We start from the raw sequence: 26,146 nt of genomic DNA on the forward strand, positions 1-26,146 counted from the left end.
GAGCTTTTTTAATTAAAAGAAGTGGCTAAAGAGATACCAAGTTGGAAATAAGTGACTAAGAGTTTTTCAAGGGCAAGACTTAGGACCAATCTTGTTTAGTATCTTTATCAGTGGCCTTGGCACATAAAGTCAAACCATAAGGATTAAGTCTGCTGAAGGAATTAAGAGGCACCATCAAATACAATGGAAAACTGATATAAACAACCTTGGAGATGAGTTAGCAAAGAAAGCAAGATTCAATGAAGTACAAGGTGCTGCTGCTCATCAGTAGAAACATCAATGTGACAGCCATGAATAAGGTTAACACCATCTAAAGATTGATGAGATAAATACTTCTGTAAGGGCACAAGTAAAATAATGACACTGGGGAAATTGTTATCCAGATTATTCTGAAAAACTCTGATAACATAAATCTAAAATATGCAATTATCATCAATGCTGTACAGTTCACCTACCACGAAGAGAAACTTTTACTCATCTCTCTTACAAAGAGAAAAAATTAAGTTTTAAATACCTTCAAGGTATTCCTATAAACTAGCTTAATTGTTAGCTTCAAAGGAATGTTACTCATTCTAGGACCAATGGCTACATCCTGGAAAATATTTAGGCTCTGAGCTGATTGAATGACATTTATTTCATGAGAGTTAAAGAAACTTAGTACTTGAATCTTTCAAAATCTGGCCAAAGATTTTGCACTGTCACTTTATATGTTGAAATTTCAGACAAAAATAATGAACCAGAGGTCAACAAACAGTTAAGTGCAAGTAAAGAAAATGTACTTCAATTTTTGCAAAGCAAGGTGTGACACACGCTACCTACCTCCAACTCCTATACATACTGTAATAGCAAAGAAATACTAACCAAGTACCCAGGGACTTGCATTTCCTGTGTTAAGTATTAGTAAAAAGAGAAGGGAACTTAAGTGGAAAGCAATTAAGCAATTAACCACAGTAGGAGTCAACAACTTTCTCTATAAAGGAGCACTGACTTTAACACCAGAATACAACTGCTCATCACCAGAAGTGGCAGCTTACAAGAAGCAAAAACAAATAAATCCCTCCTAACAACTCTTGCAAATTTATGTCCTCTCTGCTCCTCCTAGGGCTACTGAACTAGTATTAGCTCAGAACAAAGAAATTCCCTTAAAGTGCTGCAGTCAGCCACATAGCTTTCTTTAGAAGTCCTTGCTGATATCAGCAAACATTTACTTCATTAGATGGATCGGCAAAAAAAGGTCAACAAGGTGTTTCTCCCTCTTTCAGTACACAGAGTTGCTATTAATAAAAGAGCACTAAGAAATACTTGTAACAAGCTTTTTGCAACAAGCAAACAGGACTACAGTTCACCAAATCAGAACTACCATTAACTGCAGGTTATTAATTACATTGCAGAAACCATTTATGGACCTGAGTTAGATACTATGAAGAGATACAGGAGAAAGCTTGTCTACACCACACAATGCTGAGCAAAACACACAAATCGGCTCTGAACAAACTGGAGTGTCTTCCCAAGGCTGCCCAGCACTGCATACACTAACAAAACTCCTGAGAGAAACACTGCTTTGGCAAGAAAATACTGTGCTTGGGCTACTCAGACCATAATCAAGAAGATATATTCATTCTTATTCCTGACTTCCCCTCCAATAGAGCCCCGAACTGCGCAGTATAGAGACATCAAGAGGCAGTGTTTGCAGCAAGCTTAATTGCTATATATCAAACCCTATTTTGGGAACAGAGAATTTAGCAGAGAATTCTAGTAGCAAACTTGGACACAGTTCAGTTGGAGAGGGACTTGTCAAAAACACAAATTTAAGAGATTATTTTTAAGAGAACATGTTTTGTAATAATTACTAAAAGATACAGTTCTCCATTTCAATCACACATGAGCGGCAATATCTCTAGTAAAACATGCTAAAATGTTCACCTGGATGATATTATTCTGAGAGAACCTGCACACCTACTGCAATTCACTACTGTTTACATTCATACCACTTTACCTCTCTGCCAGTTAGGATGTGCCTTGCCAGTTTTACTTTTGCAAAATTCCCCTTTCCAATTGTTTTAAGTAGTCTGTAATTTCCAATATGTGGCTGCTCATCTGTGCAGGAAGCTATAGAGTTCCTGCAGCGAGCTCCAGAGCGCCCAGTCCGAGAGGAAACTTCCTGCCGTCCGTCTCCATGGGACATGTGCTGCAATAAGAACACACACAAATAAGGCTGAGAAATAAAAACAAAACACATCAATGATGAGAAGCATAAAACATGCAAAAATGTTAGCAATGCCTCTGAAAAAATCTTCAGAGGATCCAACTCACACTCCAGATTCACACTGAACTTTGCTCTGATGGGGACAATAGAGGTTCCAAGTTCATAACACAATATCCATTTCATCACCTGGTAAAGACCAAATGGAACATCACCTGAACTGCAGCAATAATTGAGCACTTTTAAGTAACTTAGGTGGACTGCAAACCAGTTATAGAACACAGATGTATTTCGTATTATTTCCTGTCTTTATTACTGTGCCTAACTAAACCAGGAAAGCCTTTGGAAAGGAGACAAAGCTTCTCCAAAAGCACACACAATAAAATGTTTACCTTTATTGGACAGGTTTCCCTTTTTCACTAGACTCCTGTTTCAGCAAAACCTCATGACTGAAAATACACAGGACAGCCTGGAGAACAAGGAAAGATATCTTCCCTAACATACAGAAACCTCAGATATTAGTAGGCTTGAGCACCAGTTACAGAGATTTGAGATGCTGTCTACAACCTGTTAAGTTTCCTTTACTCGGTTTCCCTGAACAGCTGTTAGTAAGAATGGATGGGTATTACCTCATACCTACAACAGCCTTTATTCATTAGATCACATGGTTAAAATATTGGTATTTTTTCATTTCCTGACAGCCTGTTTATGAAATATCAAGCCCCCTCATGTTCTCAACTCATGGTTGAGCTCTATACACCAGCTTCACTGAAGTATTACTTAGAAATACTCAGTAGCCTGCCATTATGGAGCAAACATCTGGCTATACAGAATACGACATGCTAAATTCACAGTCACCCCAGAAATGCCAGATCTTGCCCTTCTAGTACTACTACTCTTGCTGAAACCCAGAAGGGATAACAAAAAATCTGGCATGTAACAACACTCAGTATGAAAACCACTGTAGTGTAAGGATATAAGATCATAACCCAAGAGCTAACAACCATTTTGGAGGCACAACTGAAGAAATCTGTGTTTACATGACACTTAGCAAGTTTCACACTTTTATTTAGTAACCTGATGTAACCTTGTGACCATAAACTCTGGCATCTGGTTTGTTAATTCAAGTTCAACAGCTGTGATCAAATTCTTTTTTTAAAACACACTGATTTCATTTCAGAAATATTACTGATAGAAGTCTATGGCAACTCTTGGAAAACTGTTTCAATAGTTAGTATTTTAAAACAGCCACACACAAATACATGGTGCATATGATGTTTTAGTGCCAATCTGGCTTCAGCTTCTCCTTACTGCATTGCTACTTCATTGTCACCAGGCTTGTACTTCCCATATATGCACTAAATTAATATGATCACATTAGTCTTTCACTTTAGTAAGTTATATTGAGCTCCCTAAACAGGCTGCTGCAAAAGTGATTAAAGACAAGGAAACATTTCTTACAGTTCTTTTCAGAACTCTCTCCTATTTTTCCAACATGTTTTTGTGGGGCTCATGCTAGAACTGGACATGCAGTAGGATCAAATACAGAGAATGCATCTTCTGTTCAACACTCCACTGATTTTCCATGGACAGAACTAGCCTTCCTGGCAGACCACTATCTGTACCTGACCACCCAACACCAATGCTAACTCTTTTTAAGAATTATTGCTTCCCATTCCCTTCCCACATCTAATAACTTTCATTGCTGGTTCCTTACGTGCATGATCTCATTTGGCTAAAGTAAAATGCAGTTTCCTTACATGCAGGTTATTACGTGTTCCTGATGATTAGCCCATCCTGCCCTATTTAATATTCTAGCAACCTTTATCCTAGTTTTCAGGAGCAGTTGTATACATTTCTTCCAAACCCACTAATAACCAGCACAGGAACAAGAAGCACACCTGTAACAAAATCCAGTAAAATTTCAGTACTTGATAACAATTCATTGTTCTCAATAATATATCGAGACCTAGAGCAACTGGGTGTTTATCAGTAACACTCAAGGAGAAGGGCGACAAAAGAAGTTGCTCAGGTGAAGGAACTACTAAAGCCAGTGAAATCCTGTATCAGCAGTTTCACTATTTTGCATGCCCTTAATGCCAGGCTGCTGGTGATGGTTGTTCAGACCACCTTAGCCACCCCTGCATGTACTGGCATAACAATGCCCATCCTTTATACTTTCCTGCACTTATAACAAACCCTGCAGCAGCACACAATGCAGAGAACTTCTCTGTCAGCTCCTCTGGTACCTTCTAGTGTCAAATTATTCAGACCAGCTAAAAAAAAGCAACAACTGCTGATGCTAAATGCTAAAAGACTCCTACATTACTAGCCCAGTGATCATGCACCGGGATGTTCTGTACAGGCCCATGAGGATAATTCCTGGATATATTAGAGGAAGGCTCACTTTAAGTTCAAGTACAGTATCCCAGATATACAGCTGTACTATTTACATTGCACTTCACTGAGCTAATAACCTATCTCAGTAAAAGAAGTGTACTACAACTATTTAGACTACAGCCCTTTCACACCTGGGTATACGGCACAAGCACACAAGCTGGCTTCAGCAAGTATCTGCATCTGTGCTCCCTTGTGCTTGAAATAATAAGCTGTGTTAGACCTGAGATAGCTTATGAGGCTGTTGAGATGGAGGCATCAAATATCGTGTATTCCCAAACCAGAGAATCTGCATATAGATTATTCAGAACTGATCTTACTCATATCCTACTTCATATAAACTGAATTAGGTAAAATAGAAGAGTCTGTTATACTACCGAATTCTATTCCACATAGTAAACCACCCCAGCTAATGTATCTTGAGAGCTTCACTATCCTCTGCTGAGGAATGACTTCCTGTGCTCTACCATATTTTTCATGCTTTCTAGCTTTGTGCTTCCCAGGAGGAATTAACAGCTGTGAACTCATTTGGACTAGCATTGATAAATTTAACACAATCTCCTTGTATGGAGGCTTCCATTTCCACCCTAACCCAGATCATTTCTTTTTAAGAATACGACCTTTTTCAGCTGTGGTTTTTGAATTTGAAGCTGCGTGTTCCTAAGCTGTTCAGTTCTCTCCACTGACTTGCTCATAGACGTGTTTCGCTCCGTAGAAATCTGTCTATTTGCAACCGTATTTAATTTGGGCTTTCTTTCACAGAATTCAATTTATCAGCAAGACCCTCCTCTGTCAACTGAACAGAGCACAAGCTTTCAAATACATGAATAAAACAGCTTTCCAGTTTCAACACAGATTTTCTTTTGATTATGGAAATGAAAGAAGAGGGCTTGGTAGCATATAGTACTTAAAGGCATGAACTCAGAACAGAGTGAAAGTGTTTTTACCACTGACATGATTTTCAAGAAGCCATGACAGGTAGATGGTATAGGCAAAAAAGCAGAAATAGAGATGGTCCAGAAAAGTTTAAGTCATGCATTGGCTTGGATAGCCTTTGGTTGTAGTCCAGTACTTCCCAGGGCAGCAAGATAAAAAGCAAATAGATTAAAAAACTCTCATCTCAGCCCAGAGGAATAGTAACAGCATTCTCTGCTCTCTAAACCGAGATGTAGGTCATCTGTCTTTTCCCAAGCAGACCCTCAACTCTCCTGATTTTGCCTCCCTCATCCACTGACACACAAAAATTCTGATCAATTTCAGGCTTCTTTTCCAGGGCCACACTTATATGGCTTCAATAATGGGGTTTGTCCTCAAAACATGAGCTTTAAAACAAATGTGTTCATTTGTAGTAAGTTTACACACACTGTGGTAGGCAAACTGTACTTCCTGGACATGCATTCTGTGCAAGGGTAACGCTCCCTTCATGACACTCACCATGGCTGAGAGATTCCCAAAATACCTGTTTTCAAGCAAAAAAAGACCTTTATACTGCAGATGGGGAACCGAAGCTAGAAGACACTGTGCAGCTTCAAGCTAGCCATAGCCACCATCTTTTAAACAAAACCTTCTGAAATCCACTCATGACAAGAAAGTACTTTCTTCTGTATCTTGGTATGCATCAGGTTTCATTTAAAAAAATCTTATAAATACTGTAAAGGGGGTGGGTGGTGCACATAGTAGGAGGGCTCCCTAAAAAAAAACCTATCAATTTTCAAGCCAACAAAACAACCTCTCTTTCTCTCTCAAAAAAGCATTCTCTTCCTCCCCACCAGCCCCACCCTGGTATTACTCAACCCAGAAGGAAATGGAGTAAAACATCTCCATTTGTGAGAAACCTTACTGCGAGGGAGGGACTGAGCCCAACACCAACTATATCTGGAACACAAAGCAAAACCCACCTTTTCGCAAAAGCCTTCCCCCACTGATGAGCCGACATCCTTTCATAGCCAGAGAATGATTAGCATGAAGAGAAAGAAAAAAGAAAAAGTAAAAAGCAAATGAAGTATGAAGGTGGCAATAACAAAATCTTTTTGGCAGATGTTAGCTTTATCCAGCACCTGTACAATTAGAGGTATCTTAACATTCAGAGCATTAAAAACACACAGGGCAGAAGATGACTTGCATCAAAGTTCTTATACTGCTTAAGAAGGTGCCAATAGCTGAGAAGAACCTGGAAGAGACACAATCCATTTGAAGACCTGAAAAACATTAAGAAACTGGAATGCTCAAGACCTGCAAAACCCCATGTTTATTTACAGTAAGTATGAAGCTTTCTTTCTACAACAGGGAGGACAAACAGTATCAACGTTTAAAGCATTTGATCTATATAGTAGTGAAAATTACCTTCTTATCAGCTGAATGAACTAATAAAATGTAATCTTACAAAAGTCTCTAGGAAAGTTTATTACCTTGGCTGTTAGCTCATCTTCGTATGAAATACTACAAAGTGGTATTATAGAATTTTTTTGAAAGCTGTCAGACCAGTAACAATTGTGATGGCCTCATTCATCTCAGCATTTTTAATTATAGTAAGAAAAAATTGTGCTTAGAGCCTATCCCTTACAATATTAATACTTTAAACATTCCAGGGCATAATGAACATTTGAGACACTAAACTGCTTCATTACTCTAACTTGGGCACACAACACTTAAAGAAGACACGGTAATTTCTGGCTATTCACTCCCTACCAGCAGCTGAATTCATAAAAAAACTTACCAGGAAACATACCATAGCTTTAAAATATAAAAACGACCCCCCATTCCCCCCCCCCAAAAAAAAAAAAAAAAAACCAAAACAAACCAAAAAACAAAACCCAAAAAAACCCTTATATTAAACATGTGAAGACAGATTTCACTGCAGCCATTCCTAACAATGTGTTGTATTTTATTTCCCATTTATTAACATCTTTAGGAAGATACAGACTGATGAGTACTACTTAGGGCAAGAGAATAAAGGTTAGCCCTAAGGATATTCTCAGAGGTATTATCTTATTGCACAGATATATCCGTGAAACAGCACAGCAGGGCATCCCACGACTGCTGACAAAGGAATTCTACTGGGAAGTCCAAACACAGACTTAGATTTTTTGCAAACACCAAGAGGTGTCACAGCAAACACTCAGCCACAATTGCCCATATACCAGTTACTGCTCTAGGAATTCTTAAGTCATCACATACTATAAAATATTATTTTCTTATATTACAGAATAGGAAGACATCAGGTGAAGATGTTCTGTACGTGTCCTGGTTTTACTTCCCTCCTACCACTGACCAAGGCACAAATCAGGACATGGAGCAAGGTGGATCTGTCAGACCCAGCATTCCCGTGCCGATGTTTGCATAACCAATTCTTTCGTTCCATCACATGTAATTAAAAGGCAGTTTGCAGCCTAGCTTGCTACATAATCCATCCTAAGGTTGAACAGACATTGTTTCCATCTCATGAAATTTTAAATGCTGTCCTACAAATGAAAATGATATCCAATGTGGTATTAAACTTATCAATCCATGAAGGCAGATTTATTCACTGAAGTGTGCTACAGCCCTACCATTATGGATGTTGTGACTGAGTGGAACAACTGAAAGGGTCAGAACTCAGCAAGGGAGACAAACACACCTTCCAGAAATACATTATAGCTGGTGAAGGAAAAAAAATTAATGTGGATGCTTCCATTGCCAAAAGGTGAAGAACCCACTGTACAATTCGCAGCCTGTCATAATACTCATTCATTTAAGTGGCATGACACTTCAGGAAAATGAGTGGCTAGTTTAATTAGGTCACATTTGTCAAATAACCAGTTTAAAAGGAGAACTTGAAGAGTAAATACAGTCTTTAGCACACATAGGCTATACCTCTTGACACACATTCCCAATTCTCCCTAACCTCAGTGGGGAGGGTGAAATAAAGGAAAAAAAACAGCAGCAGTAGTCAGGACAAGGCAGCTACAGCTCAAAGCACAGCAATGCAACCCCTACACCAAGCAGCCTGATGGAGGCAGACGGCAAGGGGTCTGACATACAGGAAACTTTTGCTTGGCAGAAGGAGCATTGCTACCCAAACCAACACTTACACGCTCATAATTCTGGCCTCAGACAAGCGGGAAGAGCCAGTGACAACTGCACCACTGCCCTAAAGATCAGAGCACGAGAGCATCAATAGCAAAGCACTACCAGGCTTCACTGACGGAAGGATGCTCTCCTTTGCAGAAATACAGGGTCTGGCTCAGGAGCATATAACCATGTATAACCACTACAGGCTCTGCTGACTTATTTGACACCATTTGGTTCATACTCTATACAGCATATGAAAGACAGTGAATCTGTAATTCCATGATTAGCACTGAACAACACAACACTGAAGAAATCCTGCTTATATAATCAAAAAGCTAAGTCTGGTGTCAGTTAGAAAAGCTTTTTAAAAAGCTCCTTTGTTGCTTCACATTATCAATATCTGACATTCATCATATCTTTCCAGCCAAAAGTTTCTTTACTGCTGATTTAAATGGATATTTATTGACATCAGCCTGAGGAATAATAGCTGAAGAGCCAAGCATATTCTATTCTTCATCAAGGATACTGCCAACTAAGTTGTTTCCAGAATCATCACTGTCAGTAATTACATACTAAACTGAAAAAAAAAAAAAAAAGTCAACCCCAACCCTCACAGTTGGTTTTCAAAGACCACACTGAGCTTGCAGATAGAGAAGTTTATTTAACCCTGCAGGAACAAATTTTATTCAAAAGTTAATTTTTGTTTGTATATGTATATATACTTATATACTTAGAGTTGCTGATTTACAGGCCAAGAATCTTAACCCAAGAGTTTCATCCAGGAGACTGACTTTAAGTGTTACCACTGGTGTACTCAGTATCTTTCTGGTTTATGCTTTAAGAGCAGTAAGCATCTATTCATCATTTGTACTGAACATTTTTAGAGGCAGAAGATCTTAACACGAAGCTGAGCTAACTTTGATGTCCCATGAGTCTAAAAAAGTGACCTTCATTTCTGATCTGGCTGACATCCATTAGGCAGCATTATTTGACTGAGAGAGGAAGTTGCAGACACATGCTACTTACATATCATATGAAAGGGAGATCTGGAGACACAAATGCCTCCACTCTTAGAATTCCTTTGACTTGAGTCACCTGAGACATGTAGCCAACAGGAATTGTCCACTTGCATCAACAAAAATATGTCTTTTGACTAGAATTAAAATGGAGAATTGAGCAGGTAACGATATTAGGTGAGTGGCTAAAAAAGCCTAGGACAATGTCTACAAAGTTTAGTGTACTAAGCCCTGTATTTCCTCTTGTTTATTTTCTTTCCATAATTTCTGTAGCTGTGTTCTGTTTTTCAGACTGATACTTCTAAGGCCACAATTCGAGACACATTCAAGCAGCACTAATAAAATACATGAACTAAGTCTGACTTTTTAACAACTACTGGAACAAGGTCCTGTAGCTCAGTTTTTCTGAGTTACTGAAATCATGTAAACAACGTAAAGAAGATTGTTGCAGGAGCAGAACATTAATTTGTGAAAAGTGTTCCACTGCAGTTATGCACCTCTGCAGTTGTGGCAGAATGCAAGTTATCTTAGCCCTAGAGTGCTGTGTTATGACTGGCATAAATCAAACCAAAACAAAAATAGTGAGACTCATTTGTAGCCTTCCCCACCTGAACTGGATATTCCCATTCTCTCCTCTGTGTCAGTATTTGCAGCCACACAGAATGGGGATAAATCCACTTTTTGGGGGGTTTCATTTCAGTCAGATCAGAGCATTGACCAGACTTGTCCTACAGCCCTGCAGTAATCAGTGCTGGCACAAACCGCAGGAGGGGAGCCAAGGCTGATGCCCCTAGCAGCTCCCATCAGTTCAAGCTGACAGTAAACCCAAATGATTAAACAACATGGCACAGCCTACTTAGCAGAGCTGAAGAATGAAACTTCCCACTTCAAAAGGCGAATATACTTGCAATGTCACACAAGCTAATCAGGTGTATTTTTTGAGAACCAGACCTATCGGGTATCCCAACCAGTCAGAAATGCAGAAAAAGCATTTTCCCAGTCTGTGAAACTTTGAAATTAAAAAATACATCCCCGATGAATTCCTAAAACATATTTTATTTTTAGTTATCTTGCCACCTTCACCTAATTTATTTCAAACCAGAATACTGATGACAACTAGTGAAAAATATGGAAGAATGTAGATGGTCCCTGCAGAAGGAAATCCTACTAGAACTCTTGCCACAGGCATGCTTTACTCCTCAGCCCCTTCAACAAACAAAACCCAAACAGAATTTCACTCTGTGGGAGAAAGCATTCCAATTACAGATCTATTTGTAATAGGAGAAGACTGATAAATAATATATAGAATAATGCAAGATTGCATATTGTCTGCAAAAGCTCTAATGTACTTCAGAGCTAACTGCTAATAAACCAAGATGTACCATACTAACCTTCACAGCACCTCAAATGTAAATTTTTGAACCTAACCTTGACCTTACTATCCTTTTTAAAGTTAAAAAAAAAAAAAAAGTTATTTCTGCTGCACAGAATCCTTTTGTACAGGCTTGTACAAGCACAGTTACCATCACACTGACATTTTTCAATAGCAAATTTTTCACATTAGGCACAACCGTGGAGGTAAGCGCCCATTTTAGTCTTGCTTTTCCTCAAATTACTTAAATTTTTAATTCAGACTGGCCTGCAGTACAACACATTCTAAACACTTATCTTTTTCCCTCCCCCAAAAAACCCCAACACCTGTGCAATGAACAGGTGTAAATTAAACTGTCCAAAGATTTTTTTTTTTCTATAAAAACCTTAAAAAAGCCTACCAGCCTCCATACCACCTGTATTTCCTTGTTTCCATCTTCATCTTCCCACTCTTTGGGAACTCTTTTTAATGAATATTTGTCTTATTCCCCACAATCTTGTTCTTGTTCCTCCTGCTCCTATTTCTTTGCCACTGGTTGTCCTCCATCCTGCTATATGCCCATTATCTTTGATTTCCTACCATCTATCTTATTTTCCCATTATGTTTCCACACTCCTCCCTCCTCATCACTAGTAAACAGGTTTACTCCTTCTGCCACCTAAAGATCCTTCTGTTTCTACTTCGTCCCCCAGTTTTGGATAAAGGAGGTTTCTACTGCTTCTGTTGCTTTTTCTCCCACAGGCAGGACATAATTTTGATTAAGACAGAAAAGATCTGATCCCCTCATTCACTTCTGTCCCCTATGCAGCTGGCAGCCATTGCTACACAAGATGTGGCCAGAGAAGAGCTGCTCAATCTCTCCAGTGAGAAGCAGCTCATCACAGGCCAACAGCCAGCTTCCAACTGTCCAAGTGTGAAGTTCCTATGATCACAGATCATCTAGGATGCCTTTGCTCTCAAAACCAGGTGACTCAGAGCCAGATTTTTTAATCTCAAAGGCACTGAAAGCTTGAGAGCTGTGAGTGGCTTTTGGGGAAAGTCACGGCAACAGTATTTCCACTTCAGCAGTACATGTCTCAGTTAGAAGTGGTATACACTGCCTTAAACAATCAGGTACTGGCAATTAGACCTTCCCTGTTCAACAGGAGCTGCCAACCACTGAACGTGGTTAACTGCAAGCACAGACAATGATAGTTTATGCTCACTGTCATTCTGGAGGCTAACTTCGTTTTCAAAACTGCAAGTATAGGCATGGATAAGCTATGATCAGCATGCTTCAACCAGATTCAACATCAGCCAAGCCTTTGTCAGCAGTGGTAACCTTCCAAGCAGAGAGAAGGCACAAAAGGGGTCCACAACCATGGCCCAAATACCTTGGCACCTCTTAAGCCTCCTCCCACCAAAGCTTCAGAGAGTACTATGAATATCAACTAATTAGACTTCTCTCAGGTGAAAGAGAATCAAGAGCTCAATTTACCTGTCAACACAATACACCCATTGATCTCTGGGGTGCAGAACAGTTAACTAAAGTATGAAAATTGTTACATTTGGTATTTTAAAAAAAAAGAGACCTGGCATTCACAGCTGTAGGGGTAATTCAGAGAGACTAAACGTCAGATTTAAATTTAGTTTTAAGCAAGGCTGAAGAGAACATGTTTTGGTGAATTTCTAGATAGCCAGAATATCAGAGACAGCTTCCTGAAGGATATGATATTGTATGGGGGGCGGGGGGAGGAGGGGTTGGCTCAATGGACTGGGCGAGTACTCAATTAATCACTCCCTGTCAATATCACTACCTACAGGTATTTCTGTGGTCACCAACCCAGATTACAGCAACCGAAAAATATGCCTTAACCTAAACCTAAGGCAATTCATCTGCAAGCATGACAATCCATGTATGTTAAATTATAAAGACTACAAAAGAGAAGTGTTAGACCAGTATTTTGAAGTGAGAATAATGTGCCTTAAGTGGAAGACATGTAAAAAAAAAAATCTAACTTCAAGTGCTAGAACACACAGCTTGTGAATAATGTATTTCCTTGAGCACATACTCAGTCTTTCCCCCGTTATCCAGGGTAGAGTTTGGATTAATTAGAGAACCTTATCTGAATGTTTTCTAAAATGATTTACTAGGTGGCCTCTACACATATACATGGAGCTTGAAAACCTCAGTCAGGTCTGCTTACAGACCAGAACAATTATCCAGATAAACTGTGTATAGTATTTTGTAGTATATGCTACAACTTCAACTCCTCCCTATGGCATAGGAAGGGCTGCATAATATTTTAATTATTTTCTTCCACAAGGCAGGAAGCTCATTGAGATTTTACAACCAAATATGCTTAGTTAGCTTTTTACTCAATAGAGCCTTTAGCCTGCAGGTTGCATCTAGTGCTAAAACAACTAAAGATCACAGAAGTTCGAAGTGCCTATTATGTCAATAAAATCTAAATCCCTAGTAATGCAGTAATTGTTCCATGCAGCATGTTTCCTAACGCTTTGTCTGGTCTTGTTTTAAACAATGGGGCTACCATCACTTTTCTCAGACTATTTATGGTCAGGAACAATCCAACAGTTTTTCCTGATATTTAACCAAGGTTTCCACTTTTTATGCCAGTCCAAAACATAACAAGCCCTCGTAAAAAAAAGCCTCCTCCATCAAGTTTAGCATCTGCCTCCTAAAGAATATCAGATAAACTCTACAGAAAGCTGAATACAAAGTTCACTGATCAACTCATTTTAGACTACAGTGAGTGACAACTCCCTTCTGTTTTATCATTTGGGAACATGTGAGAGCCTATGCAGAAAAATGGCTGGACAGCATACATAGGGATCAAGTAAGTTCTAACTTAGAAGAAATACGTTTCCTATCTGCAGAAAGGGAGTCTCCTACTGAGCTTCGTTTGAGGCTCTCTGCTTTTGTTTTTCCCCTTCCTTCAGCATGCGACCTGTGTGATTATTAATACAGTGTTTGACTCAATCTTGTGAATAAAGTGTCAATTCCTAAACCCTGGCTTTGTTAAGGAAAAAAAAAAAAAGGGGGAGGGGGTGTGGGGGTAAACAGATCCCCTTGTCTGAAGAATAGTTCCAATAAAGAAACCCTTTTAATGTCATCTGAACAGGTGACTAGCCTAACAGCGTCATTATCAACGAGAACCCTGCAAATTAAGCAGGGAAGAGGCCCATTATCTAGGTCACCTAGCCCACCCTACCAAAGCTGAATTATTACCTTCTGTTTACCAGAGGTTTATTCGGCAGCTTTCAGCAGCAAGTCGGCGTATTTTAAGACAGCAACCAACCGGGACCCCCCTCCCCACTGCGGATCTTCTCTTCCCGTTACCAACATAACAAATCCGATCCTCGCCACCGAGATACACTCGAATAAAGCCTCAGAGAGGGGACACCGGGTTGGGGGAGGGATGCTCACAAATGCTAAATCGGCGAACCGTGCTGTGGGGGAGGGTGTTTAAAAATAATTTTAAATAAACCGGTTATTTGGGAACAGCCCAAGCGGCAAGAGGTTAATGTCAGCCCTCGGCAGGGCGATGCCCCTGGCTGGCCGAGTCCCGTCGCCCCCCGGGGAAGGTGCCCGGGCCGGTCCCCCCGCGGCCGGCGGTACTCACGTTCTCGGTGTCGCGCTCGTTCACCGTGGGCAATGGAGTCCGAGTGGACATTTTACTTCACTCGGGCGGTCGCGAAGGCGGCGCGTACAGACACACACGGGCCCCGAGGGCCAGGCTGCGCCTCTGCTCGGAGATGGTGGTCGCAGGGAGCCACCATGAAGGACGAGGTGGCTGGCGGGGGGCGGCGTCGCGTCGGTGCCCCCCACCCTTTGGCGGCGCCTCACGCCCGAGTTAGATCCTCCTCGGGGAGCAGAGCGGCCTCGCCCCCTCCAAGCTCATCCTACAGCCAGGCCGGGGTCCGCGGGGTCAGCAGAGGGGAGCACCTCATCAACCGGGAACGGATGGAGCCAGGGGAAGGGAGGCGGCGAGTGCGCGGCAGAGGGAAACGCAGGGCGGGCGGGAAGGAGGAGGCGGCAGGGCTCCCCTGCGCAGCCCGGCTTCTGTCGCCGGCCCCTCTAAGCTGCGGCCCGGGGCACGGCGGCCAGCGCAGGCCCGCCGCCGAAGGGACTCCCCTCTCCTTCCCCCGCCGCAGCCCCTCTTCACCGGGCAGCCGGTCGCATCCCGGCCCGTCTCTACCCGCCCGCCCCAGTCTCCGAAAGGCCGGCACCCCGCGGGCCGCGGCAGAGCTGGGGAAGCTGGGTACCCGCCCGTTACGCTTGCCTGCCTGCCCCCCGCCCCTCCGCCGCTCCCGGACGAGCCAAGATGGCCGCCCGGCTTCCTCCGCGCGAGGCTAGCTCCGACGTGAACCGGAAGGGGCCGCGCCGCGGAGGCCGGCGCCGGCGGGTAGTTGCCAGAGGCCGCGCCGGGGCAGGGCGTGGGGCTGGCAGCGGCGGGGCATGTAGAGCTGCTCTTCTTGTGGCGATCCCTCCCCAGCGCCGGCCCCCGGGGGTGGGTCGGCGGGACACCTGCCGTCCCCGGGGCTCCGCCTGGCGCTGCGCAGGGCTGGCTCGGTTGTCCTTCGGCTCCCGGAGGAGCCTGGCGCGGCATGAAGGGGGGGATTAGGGTGTGTAGGGTGTCTCCTAGACAGGCCTTGGGGAATGACGAGACCCCTAGTGCGGCCGGGCAGGGAATGAGGGGAGAAACGATGTGAGCTGGGGCAGGGAGGTCGGGTGCTGCGGAGCACCGTGGGGCACCGGGGGTGAAGCCGCTGCGAGCAGTTAGAGAAATGGCAGCATCTGTAGAGAAAGGACACGGGACAGACCTTGCTGCCCGCTCACAGCCAGCAGCAGGAACACTTGCACGCAGCCCAGAAACGAGTCTGCTGTACAACGGTGGTCAGGGTGCGGCGCTGAGGTCGTCTTCTGTCAAAGCATGTCCTCCCTCTTCTTGACTTCGCTACCCCAGGGGATGGTGTGTGGTAGAGAAAGGAGCTCGCTCGTCGTTCGGGGGCTGGGGCTGGTGCTGTCAGAGCTCACCTGGTGCAGGCAGGCGCCCGTACCGTGTTACAGCACTGCGTTTTCGTAACAGCTGGTTGCCTGTTTGATTTGGTGGAGGAGGGTGGAACCCAGGAGTATCAAAACACTCTTAATATATCCAGTAGTTACTCTGCACAATCATTTTTAAGTGTAGAAGGAAGATGGTATAGGTGTAAGATCTCGTTAGGAATTAAAAGCAAGAAAGAGAAGTAATTTGTGTATATTCAGTATACAGGTGTTCTAGAAACAAATCTATTACAAATAATACGAACCTCTGTAGGAAAAAAATGCTAGAATTGGTGGGGTTTGGAGAAACTTGGCATCTCAGGGGATCTGGCAGCCTAGATCTAGCCTAGAAAGTGAGATAAACTTTCTAAAGTGTAGTTTATCTGACAAACTTCATGCCTTGAACTGTATTGTACAGTGTAAGTAGTATTTGCTTCGCTTTTAGAGACATGAACAAGGATAGACTTTGAACACCACCCAGTAAGTAAGTTCATCTGTTACTTTATCATCAGGACTACAAGATGCTTTGCAACACCTGACTTGCAGAGGGAAACCAATGGACTTGCATGGTGTTTTATCTTCCTTCCTCGCTCTCAAATTAAGCTAATGCCTTGCTCTGTGTCAACAACAGGAATTTTGGATTCAAATACTCACCTGTTGTGCAAGTGATCCATATTTCTGTGCATACATACATCTCCCCAGGTGTGTATATGCTCAGGTAGTACGTGAGCCACTCTCTCTGAGTAGCAGGCAGGATCCTTTGCATGGAGAAGGGAATGGGATTTGCCTCTATCTGGCTTGCCAAGGTCAATCACAAAGTCTGAAGCAAAGCCAGGAAAAGTATCCGGATCTCCTGGCTCTCTGCTTTTGCCACAGGGCTGCTGCTTCATCTCTTTCTTTTCTGTTGCCAGTGAGATATGTTCCTTACAATGTGTTTGTAGAAAACTGTAATTGACTTATGCTCTCACCCTGCAATGATGAGAGCACTCCTGACAGCATGAGAAGGTTGAACTGCAGACGTTGGAGACGGGTAGCGATGCTCAGCACACCGGGCACAGTAGTGCTGTTTGCATCTATGGGTTTGCCTGTCCCAAGCCCTGGCAAAGCTGAGATCTGGGAAAGTCCTGTGCACGGGTGTGAAGAGGTATTGAAGTAAACTAAGCATTGTGTTACACATACTTGTATTGCTGTTCCATGGAAGCAGCAGTCACTCAGATAGAATCTCGTGGATAGTTAAGTAAAAATCCTAGGTTAGTTGACACAACAGGAGTTCCACTATTACCCTCAATAAAGCCCACATTTAATACAGTCCAAATTAAAAGAGGCTGGGAAAGGGTGCAGGCAAAGGCGAATTGTGAGGCAGGAGTGTTTGTGTCTTTCAGAGTCACGTTTCTGACTGGCAAAGTGATTTTGAGCTAAGAACTTCAGAAGAAATTATTGAGAGCACAAAAATAACAACAGCTGATTTTGCTGTTTTATTGCCAATAAATGGCAATATTGATTCGTGCTGGGTTTTTTTTCTGTGTAGCAAAGCTTGCACAGGGAATGACAAACTGCATAGCAGCTACTGTCTATTATATTTCTTTGTTGCTATATTCTGTTTCTCCCACTTAAACAAATGAGTTTCAAGTGTATTCATTTTCTTCTTAGAAATTTGGCCATAGTAAAGAAACTGGTTACATAGGTTTCCCATTTCTTTGTTACCCGTAAATATTCTGCAATGTTATCAGGTGCTACTTAAGCCGCATGCACAAATCGGAAGGTGACTTTTTCCTATCTAAACGCTCTGAATACTCAGAAAACAGTATGATGACAGAATTACACTTTCTGATTCTTGTGCTATTGCTAGCGATAGTGATTTCGTAAGTGGGACTTAGCTGACGATGTTTGTCTGTTATCCAGAATAGGCTGTGACTTGTGCTTTGGGCTGTACTGGCCACAGTGCTAGCAGCTGTAAAAACTTGTTTTTGCCAGTACAGTTGGAGAATATGACTCAAAGACACAGGAAGCAGATCTGCTAGTTAAGGTGCCTTTTTATGTCACTGTTTTGGCTGTCACTGCAAACAGAAAACAATATAATACAAAATGATATCATTGTGGGGAAGAATTTAGATATTTTTTTTTCTGGACATTAAAAGTCCACAATTTCTCTAACACTGCATTGTACAGACAGAGCAGACCCTGACTTCAAGAGCATTTGCAATCAGAGCAGAAAAAAAAATACTGAAATTGATTACAATTGCTGGACGAAACATAAGGATTGACTTTAATATATTCTAATGCACAGATTTCTATTCCACTCACCTCACTGTAAAGGCTGGGGACTGAAAGACATCCGCTGGTAGAGGCAAGTAGAGAATCAGTTAATGTTATAGGTGCCTGTTATGCACAGCAGCCATGACAGTATACACCTGCTGGGAATCTGCCCAAATATTAAATCATTTTAGTTTATATAAATATATTACTTTAGACTGAGAATTGTTAGCTCTGGTGCAACTTTTTGGTGTTTCTTTAAGCCTTTACTAAACACATTTTAAAATGCGTTACCTCTATATAGCTGTATCCACTATGCATTATTATTCCAACACCTTACTGTCCTTTTTTTCTTGTAGAAATGCTATGGTAATCCCAATCAGTGGAAGATTTCCGGGACTGTTTCATCATCAGTGTTGTCTTTAAAACTAATTATTTTGGTTTGAAATCATTTTTTGTATTTGTTTTTAAAATTGCAACTTCCACAGAATACATTATCTTAACAGTGTTTTATAGTAGGAAGAAGTGTGTGATTTTGAAAATGGCGATGGCAAAGCTATTGATAGGAAAGGACTGATTACTCTCTGCAGCCTGAATCAATAGTCCATGCTCAGTTATAATGAGGCCCAAGTGCAACCCACTGTAAGGCCAGGGTGAAATGTGATTTCAATGTCAGAGAAAACAACAGAAAGAGAAAAGGTTTTCCTCCCCGGTTTCGTGTACTGCACAGACTGAGATCTGAAAGTGGAAGAAAATGTTGTGTGTGTTGACTTCTTCCTTTGATCTGTCCCCATTTAACTTCCAGACTTCCTTTTCCATACAGGAAAAGAGCAAGTCCCCAGGAACAGAAGAGTGCCTGTGGCAGTGCAATTGCTCTGCATTCCTCATGGATTGGAGAGATTCAGGCTTTGAGCTGTGACTGTGAGAAAATAGGAGCAAACAGCAGTGGTTCCTTGTCTGTATGCCTCATTTAATTCCTTATCTGTAAGGCCAAGCACGCTGTGCTTTGCCTGTAGAGCCATGTGGCATGGTGCATGGGACATAAACCTTCATGATGGGAACGCTATCAAGTGCCCAAACTGCACTAATTCCACCACCAGTTGATGCAAATGCCTATGCAGATCATGAGCTCTGGGACAGAATCTGCTCTGGAGAGCCAGCTTAAAGCATTGGTGTCATGGGTTGGCACAAGGTCAGTGTTTAGAGAAGTGAGAGAATTGAAAATACCTCCTTAGTTTTATATAAATCTGATGCCTTGTAGGTTACAAAGGACAAGTAGCCAGTTAGTGGTGATGCTAGCTCTGAATTTGACTCCACATGTTTGAAGCTAAAATAAGTGTTTTATAACAAGCCTCTTCCATTCCTACTAGTGCATGACCCTATCTGAGCTGCATCTTAAACATAAATCCTTTTGGATTCTTTGCCACCTAAGCCAGGTATGTTACTGTTCCCCCCACATCATTTCTTGAGTGGTTGGTATTGAATTAAAGACTTGATTCACAAGGGTGGGAAAAGAATAGATGACTGTAGCAGACATAATGTTTTCAAGCATAAATTAGTAACCGGTGTGCCTGAGAGTTTATAGGAAGTAACTGTTTATAGTGGTGAATTAAATTTGTATGGTCTCCAAAGCTTTGGCAGAACCAAGCCCTGAAGTCCCTCTGCGTGGATTTCCCTGACTTGTGTTTCATTTAGATTGTATCTTTCATTTAAATATTACCAGAGGCAAAGAATTTGTGAGAAATCCAGGGAAACTGGCCCATCACTGTTGGAAACTCTTGCTTCTGCTCTGGGCAGGCCTGCTAATGACAGCTTCCAGCTGTGGGATCTCTCCTGCCTTTGTCTCATGGATGATCAAACTTTCACTCCCAACCAGAAATCAGCTCAGCCCACAGCCATCTCTTTAAGAGACTGAAGAGGCTGAAATCTTGCAGTCTGTCACCAAAAGGCATCCTATTCCAGTTCGTAAGCACAAGTGTGCACATTTTCTCTATTTCATCTCCACCTTATCTGTTGGTCAGTGCTGCCTGTGCCAGACATGAACATGGTATTCCAGCTGCAATAACACTAAACCCAAATACAGACGTGATACAGCTTATTTTACTGGTGCCACATTTAAGAAGCTGATTATTCCTCTCAGATACTGTATCTCTGAAGTCTGGAAACTCTGGTTCAGCTGTGACTCTCTTGCCTTTTTCAGTATCTCCGACCCTTCGCCTCCATGCACATATCCCCTATTCTAAAACTATGGTTTATTATTCCTATAGTATAATTTTTAACCTGGGTCATACTCAAACGTGCATTGCTTACCCAAATGCAATTTTGCAAACTGGTTTGCTCCACACCAGTGGCACGTTCTTTAATTTTCACCTCTTCTCTCTGTCTTGGTGCCATCTGCAGAACTCAGTAGTAATCCTTTTGTTTGTTGATAGTCCTTGATAAAATACCAGTTGGCGCAGATAAATACCTGACTGAGCAGGGTTATAGGAACATTTTTTTCTGTTAAAAAATTCTTGATAAGTAGATGCCACCTTGAAAACTCACACCATGCACTAGCCATCCCAGGGTGGGAAAGGGCTAGAGGGAAAATAAGCAACTTGAACCAAACCCAGCTGATCACCAGGATCTGCCAGCAGGCAAAGGGAAGGGGTGCAAGGACTGAGGGATGGATAAAAGGAGACACTGAGCCAAACATCCCAGGGTGGCACCCAGGGAGCAGTACCTGCTGCCCGCGGTGCCCAGGCGCCCTTCCAGGAGCACTGTAGTGCTGTGTCAGGGATGATTAGTTCGACAACCATTTTATATGTGTCACGTTGGGTTTATATTGTTCCAGTTTCTTAATCAACATGTCCTGCTGCAACAAATTGAAGGCCTTAAAGAAGTCCAGGAGTTTTACATCAGCTTCATTGCATGTATCACTTGATCTTGTAATCTCCTTGGTGAAAGATAACAAGTCAGTTTGAAAGGGTCTCTTCCCATAAACTCCTGTTGATTGGCATTAATTATATCTCCCTCCTTTAATTCTTTGTTAATCTAGATCCATATGAGTCATTCCATTTTACTGCTGGGACTCGTGTCAGGAGACAAGCCTATAAATACTTCGTTCTTTTTCTCTACCTTTTCCAAAATCTTTCCCAACATCTGCTTTCCTTCAGAGCTTCCCCACTGCCCAGAAAGTTACTGGGGATCACACACAGCTGTCATACTGTGCTTGTGCATTGAAAACATCCTTGCTAATCAGCCTGACAAAGCCAGCTGCATTAGACATGCTACTGAAAAAAGGGGTTTTGAACAATGAATTAACTCTACAATCATAAACTACCTTTGCAAAATCATTTGCATGTTTATTTTGAGTTTCTGTATCACAAACTACACAACTATGCCTACAAAGGGCCTTTTTTAAATGCATGGATGATTTAAAAAAGAGGATTTATAGAAGACCAGCCAGAGGGATGCACAGCACAGATGGGTTTCATGTATGGTTCCCAGCATGGTGATTCACAGCACCTTTGTTCTAGTGGTAAACTACCTTTTGCCTTCCATTCTCCTCAAACAATGACTAAAACCCAGGAGATGGACAAACAGTGCCATACTTATTACTGTTACTGTAGATGTGTACTAATATCATCATTTTTTGTTTGTTTCAGAACATCAAGGAGATGACAAATAGATAACATAGTTGGGCTTGTTTAATAGCAAAAGATGAGTTGCTGGTTTGAAAATATCAGCTAGAAGGTCAGTAGCTTCAAATTGAATTGGAAAAATTCCACCTTAATGCTGTTGCCCCAGTACTGATTAGAATACACATTGCATAAGACCATAACACTTTTGGAGAGGGAGAGGATGTTTTATCATCTAAGCATAGGGCAGTTTTCAAGATGAGTGGAAGAACAAGATTAATTAGGAGTATTTTAATATTACCAAAATAAAAAGCAGGAATTAGGACTGTATTAATTTAATTTCAAACACACAGGTAATAGCCTTAACTCGTGTGTTCGTCTGCATCTGTGTTTATCTGAATAGGTATCTGAAATTGCTGGTAAGCACCAGCTTCCTCCTGGCTGCCTCTGCATGAGCCTGGCTGGCATTCCCTGCAGGGAGGACATGCTCCCAGCTCAGGCTTTGGAGGAACAGGACATCTTCATCCCAATATAGTAAGGGCACTGTCTCTGCTTCTTCCCAGCCAAGAGTGCCAGTCACAGCTTAGCCTTTTATTCACTGATGACAATAAACATTTTGGGATTAGGTCTGTGGTCTGTATGAATCACATAGCTTTGTATGACTTGTTAGAAATGCCCAGTGCTATATAAACCTAATAAATGAATAGTCCCTTTTGGCAGTGAAGTCTGTGCATGGTACAGGTATTCTCTGTTGAGAAAATTCAGCCTGCGGCATACAGCTGAAGAGCTTTCTCCATGTATCATGGAGTTTCCCTTTGAATAGCTTGCATCAATTGTCTTTCCACATGTTAATACAGCGTCCCATGGTTTACAAGGAAATGTCTAACTACAGCTATATGACATTAATTACCATTCATTGCTTTTCCTCCCTTTTGCCCTTCCCTTTTCTAGCATGATACTTCTCCTGGGACTTGTTGGACCAAAGTCTCTTTTCACTATTCATAGAAACAGCGTTGGACTGGCCACTGCTGGGAGCAGAGCAGGCAGGCAGCCATAGGAACCCGCTTGCCTGGGTAGTGCTGCACTGGGGGCTCTGCACCCCTGCCCTGCCCTCCCTGAATACCCATTTTGCCATCTACCTTCTCCCTGGCCTCTTTACTCGTCTGGCAACAGAGGGCTAAGTCTTGCTGACAGGATATACCCTTGCAAATACAGAATCTCATTGAGCTAATAAATAATTCCCATCGTTGCCAAAAGTAACATTCCCTTCCCCATTTACGGGAGATGCTGAATCTGGCGTTGGTACTATTAACACCTTTAGCATTTCTCCCATTAAGATTTTCTGCCCATAAGAGGCTTTTCATAGTTTCTGTTGGTTCTGGTTTTACTTTCTTTCATGGCTACTGAAGCTTGAGCCACCTGGACTTTGAGGGGTCAGCCCTTTAAATTTGTTTTAAACCTCTCACAGTAATTACAGAGTTTTCAATCTGATTCTGAAAAGCAAATAATATTGAAGAGAAGCATAGGGGTATGACTTTGGGTGCTTTAGGAACCTTTTTAATTTACCCCTTTTTTCAGTAGCAAGATGAAAAAAAAAAAAAGAGGAGCAAAATACCCATGGAAAAAAGCCACCAATAATTTTTGATATAAAAGTTCTCTAAGACTTACTGAACAAAGGCAAGGTTCCTCCTTCTGGAAACCAGTGGAATGGAGAGGACTGGGTAGACTTTTAAAGATTCAGTAAATGCTTGCTAATATTTCTCAGAGAGCTTTCACTGACGGCACTTTACCGTTTCTACATTAGCAGGTGAAATGGTTTCAACCCCAGTAAGCAGGGAGATGGGAGCAGTGCTCTTTCATGCTGCCTTGCCCTGGGAGGGGAAAGGAGGGATGGCGTCAGAGGGGCTGCGACTAAGTGGGCAGCGGGAAGCTTCCCAGGGGAGAGGAGGAAGGTAACACATATGTGGGACACAAAGGAAGATCTGAGAGACTGGAATAACATACGGATCTGAGGGATGGGGAAAGAGCTAGTGGATGGAAAAACATGTAGGCGCTAACCCTGGAGAATTTTCCTTTTCAGTAAACCTGCTCCTCTCAAAAGGAGGAGGGAACTGAGAGGCCATATTAGGTCCCATGCTGCGTATGGTCCTGGATGGTTTGAGTTCTTGTTTCCTAATACTACCTGGCTTCAGTGAATATTCCAGTTGGTTACTGGGGGGATGAGCCCCTGTGACACCCTTTAAGAGGAGGAAAACCGTTCTGCCTCCTTATGTGAAGCAGATCACTTGCTATGGCACTTGTCCCCAAGGGACATTGCTGAAGGTCTCAAGCGTCACCTCTCAGAACCACCTGAGAACAATCCTGGCTCACCTGGGGCTGAAGTCTGACTGCAGTGAGTTGAGTGGGGATGTTTGGAGGACATTAAAGGGCTCCTTTAGTGGGTCTGCCCATTTAATAAAAACATGTTGTTTCCATAGGGCTGTGTTTGCTCCATGTTTGCCATCCACTGCCATGTCCCATCACCCCCTCTATGGCATTGTGCCCTTGGACTTCAGGATCTCTCCCAGGGCTTTTTTTTAGGAAGACCCAGCACAGACTGGGAGAGGACTTGGGAAATGCACCCTGTCTTCAGCAGGTAGCAGTGTGGGGCAGGCACAGCCAATGCACCTCAGCAGCACTGACAAATGCTGCATCAGCATCCATACATGCACACCCTTATGTTTATGTCCATCTGCATGTGTATACATATAAACAGGAAACCACCTTCTGCTCCTTTCATAACAGACCCTTCTGGATTCTGTAAGTGTGATGCGCACTCCCCTTGGGAATCCATGGAGGCTGTAATGTATAACAGAGAAGGATTTATCACGATCTCTGACATGAACCTGGGGAAAAGACTAGTACTATTTTCTAAAGTACTGCATTGGGTTTGGGTTCAGCTATATTGTTTTAATATTTTATGTATGTGAATGTGATGTACTGTAATGAAAACACTCTTCTATCTTTTTCTAGTAAGTGCATCTTTCAAAACAAGGAACGATGTCAAATGATGGAGAGGAGCTCTAGGTCTGGAAGGCACAAGAAAATGCATAAAAGATGAAGTCCTATTTATGTTTCTCGCATGCATGAAAAAAACCAATCAAAAAACAACCCACCTACATTAAAGAAATGCTATTCAAGCTACAAAGTAAAGCAGCTGGCATGGGGCTTCTCTGTACTTGCACATTAGGATCCAAGCTTTAATTACAGAACTGCACGCTGCCTTTTCAGAAGCTCTGGCATACAGGACCTGCTTCTGTAAGGGGACACAGAGCTGTGTGTGGGAGAGGAATCTGCTTTGCCACTGGAGGTGGAGGGACTACAAAACTCCTGGATGCTGAAGTCCAAGGGAATTGTGTGCAATCAGCTGTAAAGGCAGCACAGAGCCCACATGCTGGCCAGTGTGGAGGAGGGAAAGTTCTGGAGCTGTTTGCAGGACTGTGCTGTGTGGTTAGCTGGGTTAGGGCAGGTACCTCTACCAGGAACAATATAAATGCATTAGTGCAGCAGAGCAGGCTAATTTCCCCTAAGCTCAGCAGTTAAACTGCTTTCGGGCTCGCACAGGGCTGCTTCAGGTATGTTTCCAAGCAGGATTTTAGCTTAGCTGTTGTTCTGCAGGTGGGAACCGTCCATTTTGTGTGTGGAGGTGAGCCTGGCTGGGGAGCCTTGAGGAAACAGTGAAAGGAGGAACATGCAGAGGCAGCCTTCCTTTGGCATCTTCTAAACTGGCAGCTCTGTAACCTCAGCTTTCTGAAGGTCGCTTGCACCTGTGTTTACCCCTGCATGGGCACTCCTGGGTCGCAGAGAATGGACTGGAAGTTCCCAGCAGGCCCACCATGCTTTGGTGATGGGGCCAGCAGCAGAGCCAGAGTGCCAAGGCCTCCAGGCAAAAGCGTAATGGGAACTAACAGAGTGTTCGTCACAGTGGAAGGCTGCCATCTGCAATGTGCCAACTGACGTGAGGTGTAGGGCCAGAAGGTTCAAGCTGATGACAGACGAGAAATGCAGATGAGAATATTTTGTTCATCCAAGGCATTGAAGGGACAGGTCCTAATGGGGAGAAGGGACTCCTCTTTCCTCCTTTTGTCCTTTGAGGTCCATCTCTTCCTCTCCCGCAGCTCCTTATCCCAGCTTGTCCCTCCTCATCCACCTC

The 26,146-nt window shown here is 42.6% G+C and overlaps 1 protein-coding gene and 2 long non-coding RNA genes across 23 annotated transcripts in view; 2 read left to right on the plus strand and 1 right to left on the minus strand.

Moving 5' to 3' along the window:
- The window catches only part of MARK3 (microtubule affinity regulating kinase 3), a 62,341-nt gene extending 46,943 nt beyond the window's left edge, over nt 1–15,398 (minus strand). For 5 of the 20 annotated variants that reach the window (XM_061376310.1, XM_061376298.1, XM_061376293.1 and 2 more), the window contains exons 1-3: nt 14,661–15,397; nt 6,499–6,537; nt 1,997–2,188 (exon numbers count right to left, since the gene is read on the minus strand). In XM_061376310.1, coding sequence (XP_061232294.1) covers nt 1,997–2,188; nt 6,499–6,537; nt 14,661–14,711 — 282 coding nt within the window. In that variant the 5' untranslated portion in view covers nt 14,712–15,397. Of the gene's footprint in view, nt 1–1,996; nt 2,189–6,498; nt 6,538–9,676; nt 9,771–14,660 lie in introns of those variants that run through there. The other 15 variants (XM_061376304.1, XM_061376307.1, XM_061376303.1 and 12 more) reach the window with 8 other exon arrangements.
- A 905-nt stretch (nt 15,399–16,303) lies between these two features.
- On the plus strand, nt 16,304–17,762 carry LOC133224747 (uncharacterized). The gene is made up of 2 exons (XR_009728943.1): nt 16,304–16,783; nt 17,078–17,762. It is a non-coding gene; the product is annotated as an uncharacterized LOC133224747 (long non-coding RNA).
- A 1,023-nt stretch (nt 17,763–18,785) lies between these two features.
- Nucleotides 18,786–25,146, plus strand: LOC133224748 (uncharacterized). Of its 2 annotated transcripts, XR_009728945.1 has the most exons (3): nt 18,786–19,770; nt 20,211–22,488; nt 22,960–25,146. It is a non-coding gene; the product is annotated as an uncharacterized LOC133224748 (long non-coding RNA). The 2 variants fall into 2 exon arrangements; XR_009728944.1 differs by lacking the exon at nt 18,786–19,770 and having other exon boundaries at nt 20,099–22,488.
- The last annotated feature ends 1,000 nt before the right edge of the window (nt 25,147–26,146 follow it).

This window comes from Neopsephotus bourkii, unplaced genomic scaffold, assembly GCF_033783945.1.
Source record: "Neopsephotus bourkii isolate Nb327-2 ecotype Australia unplaced genomic scaffold, CSIRO-AGI_Nbou_v1 NB_1707, whole genome shotgun sequence".
Taxonomy (NCBI): Eukaryota; Metazoa; Chordata; class Aves; order Psittaciformes; family Psittacidae; genus Neopsephotus; species Neopsephotus bourkii.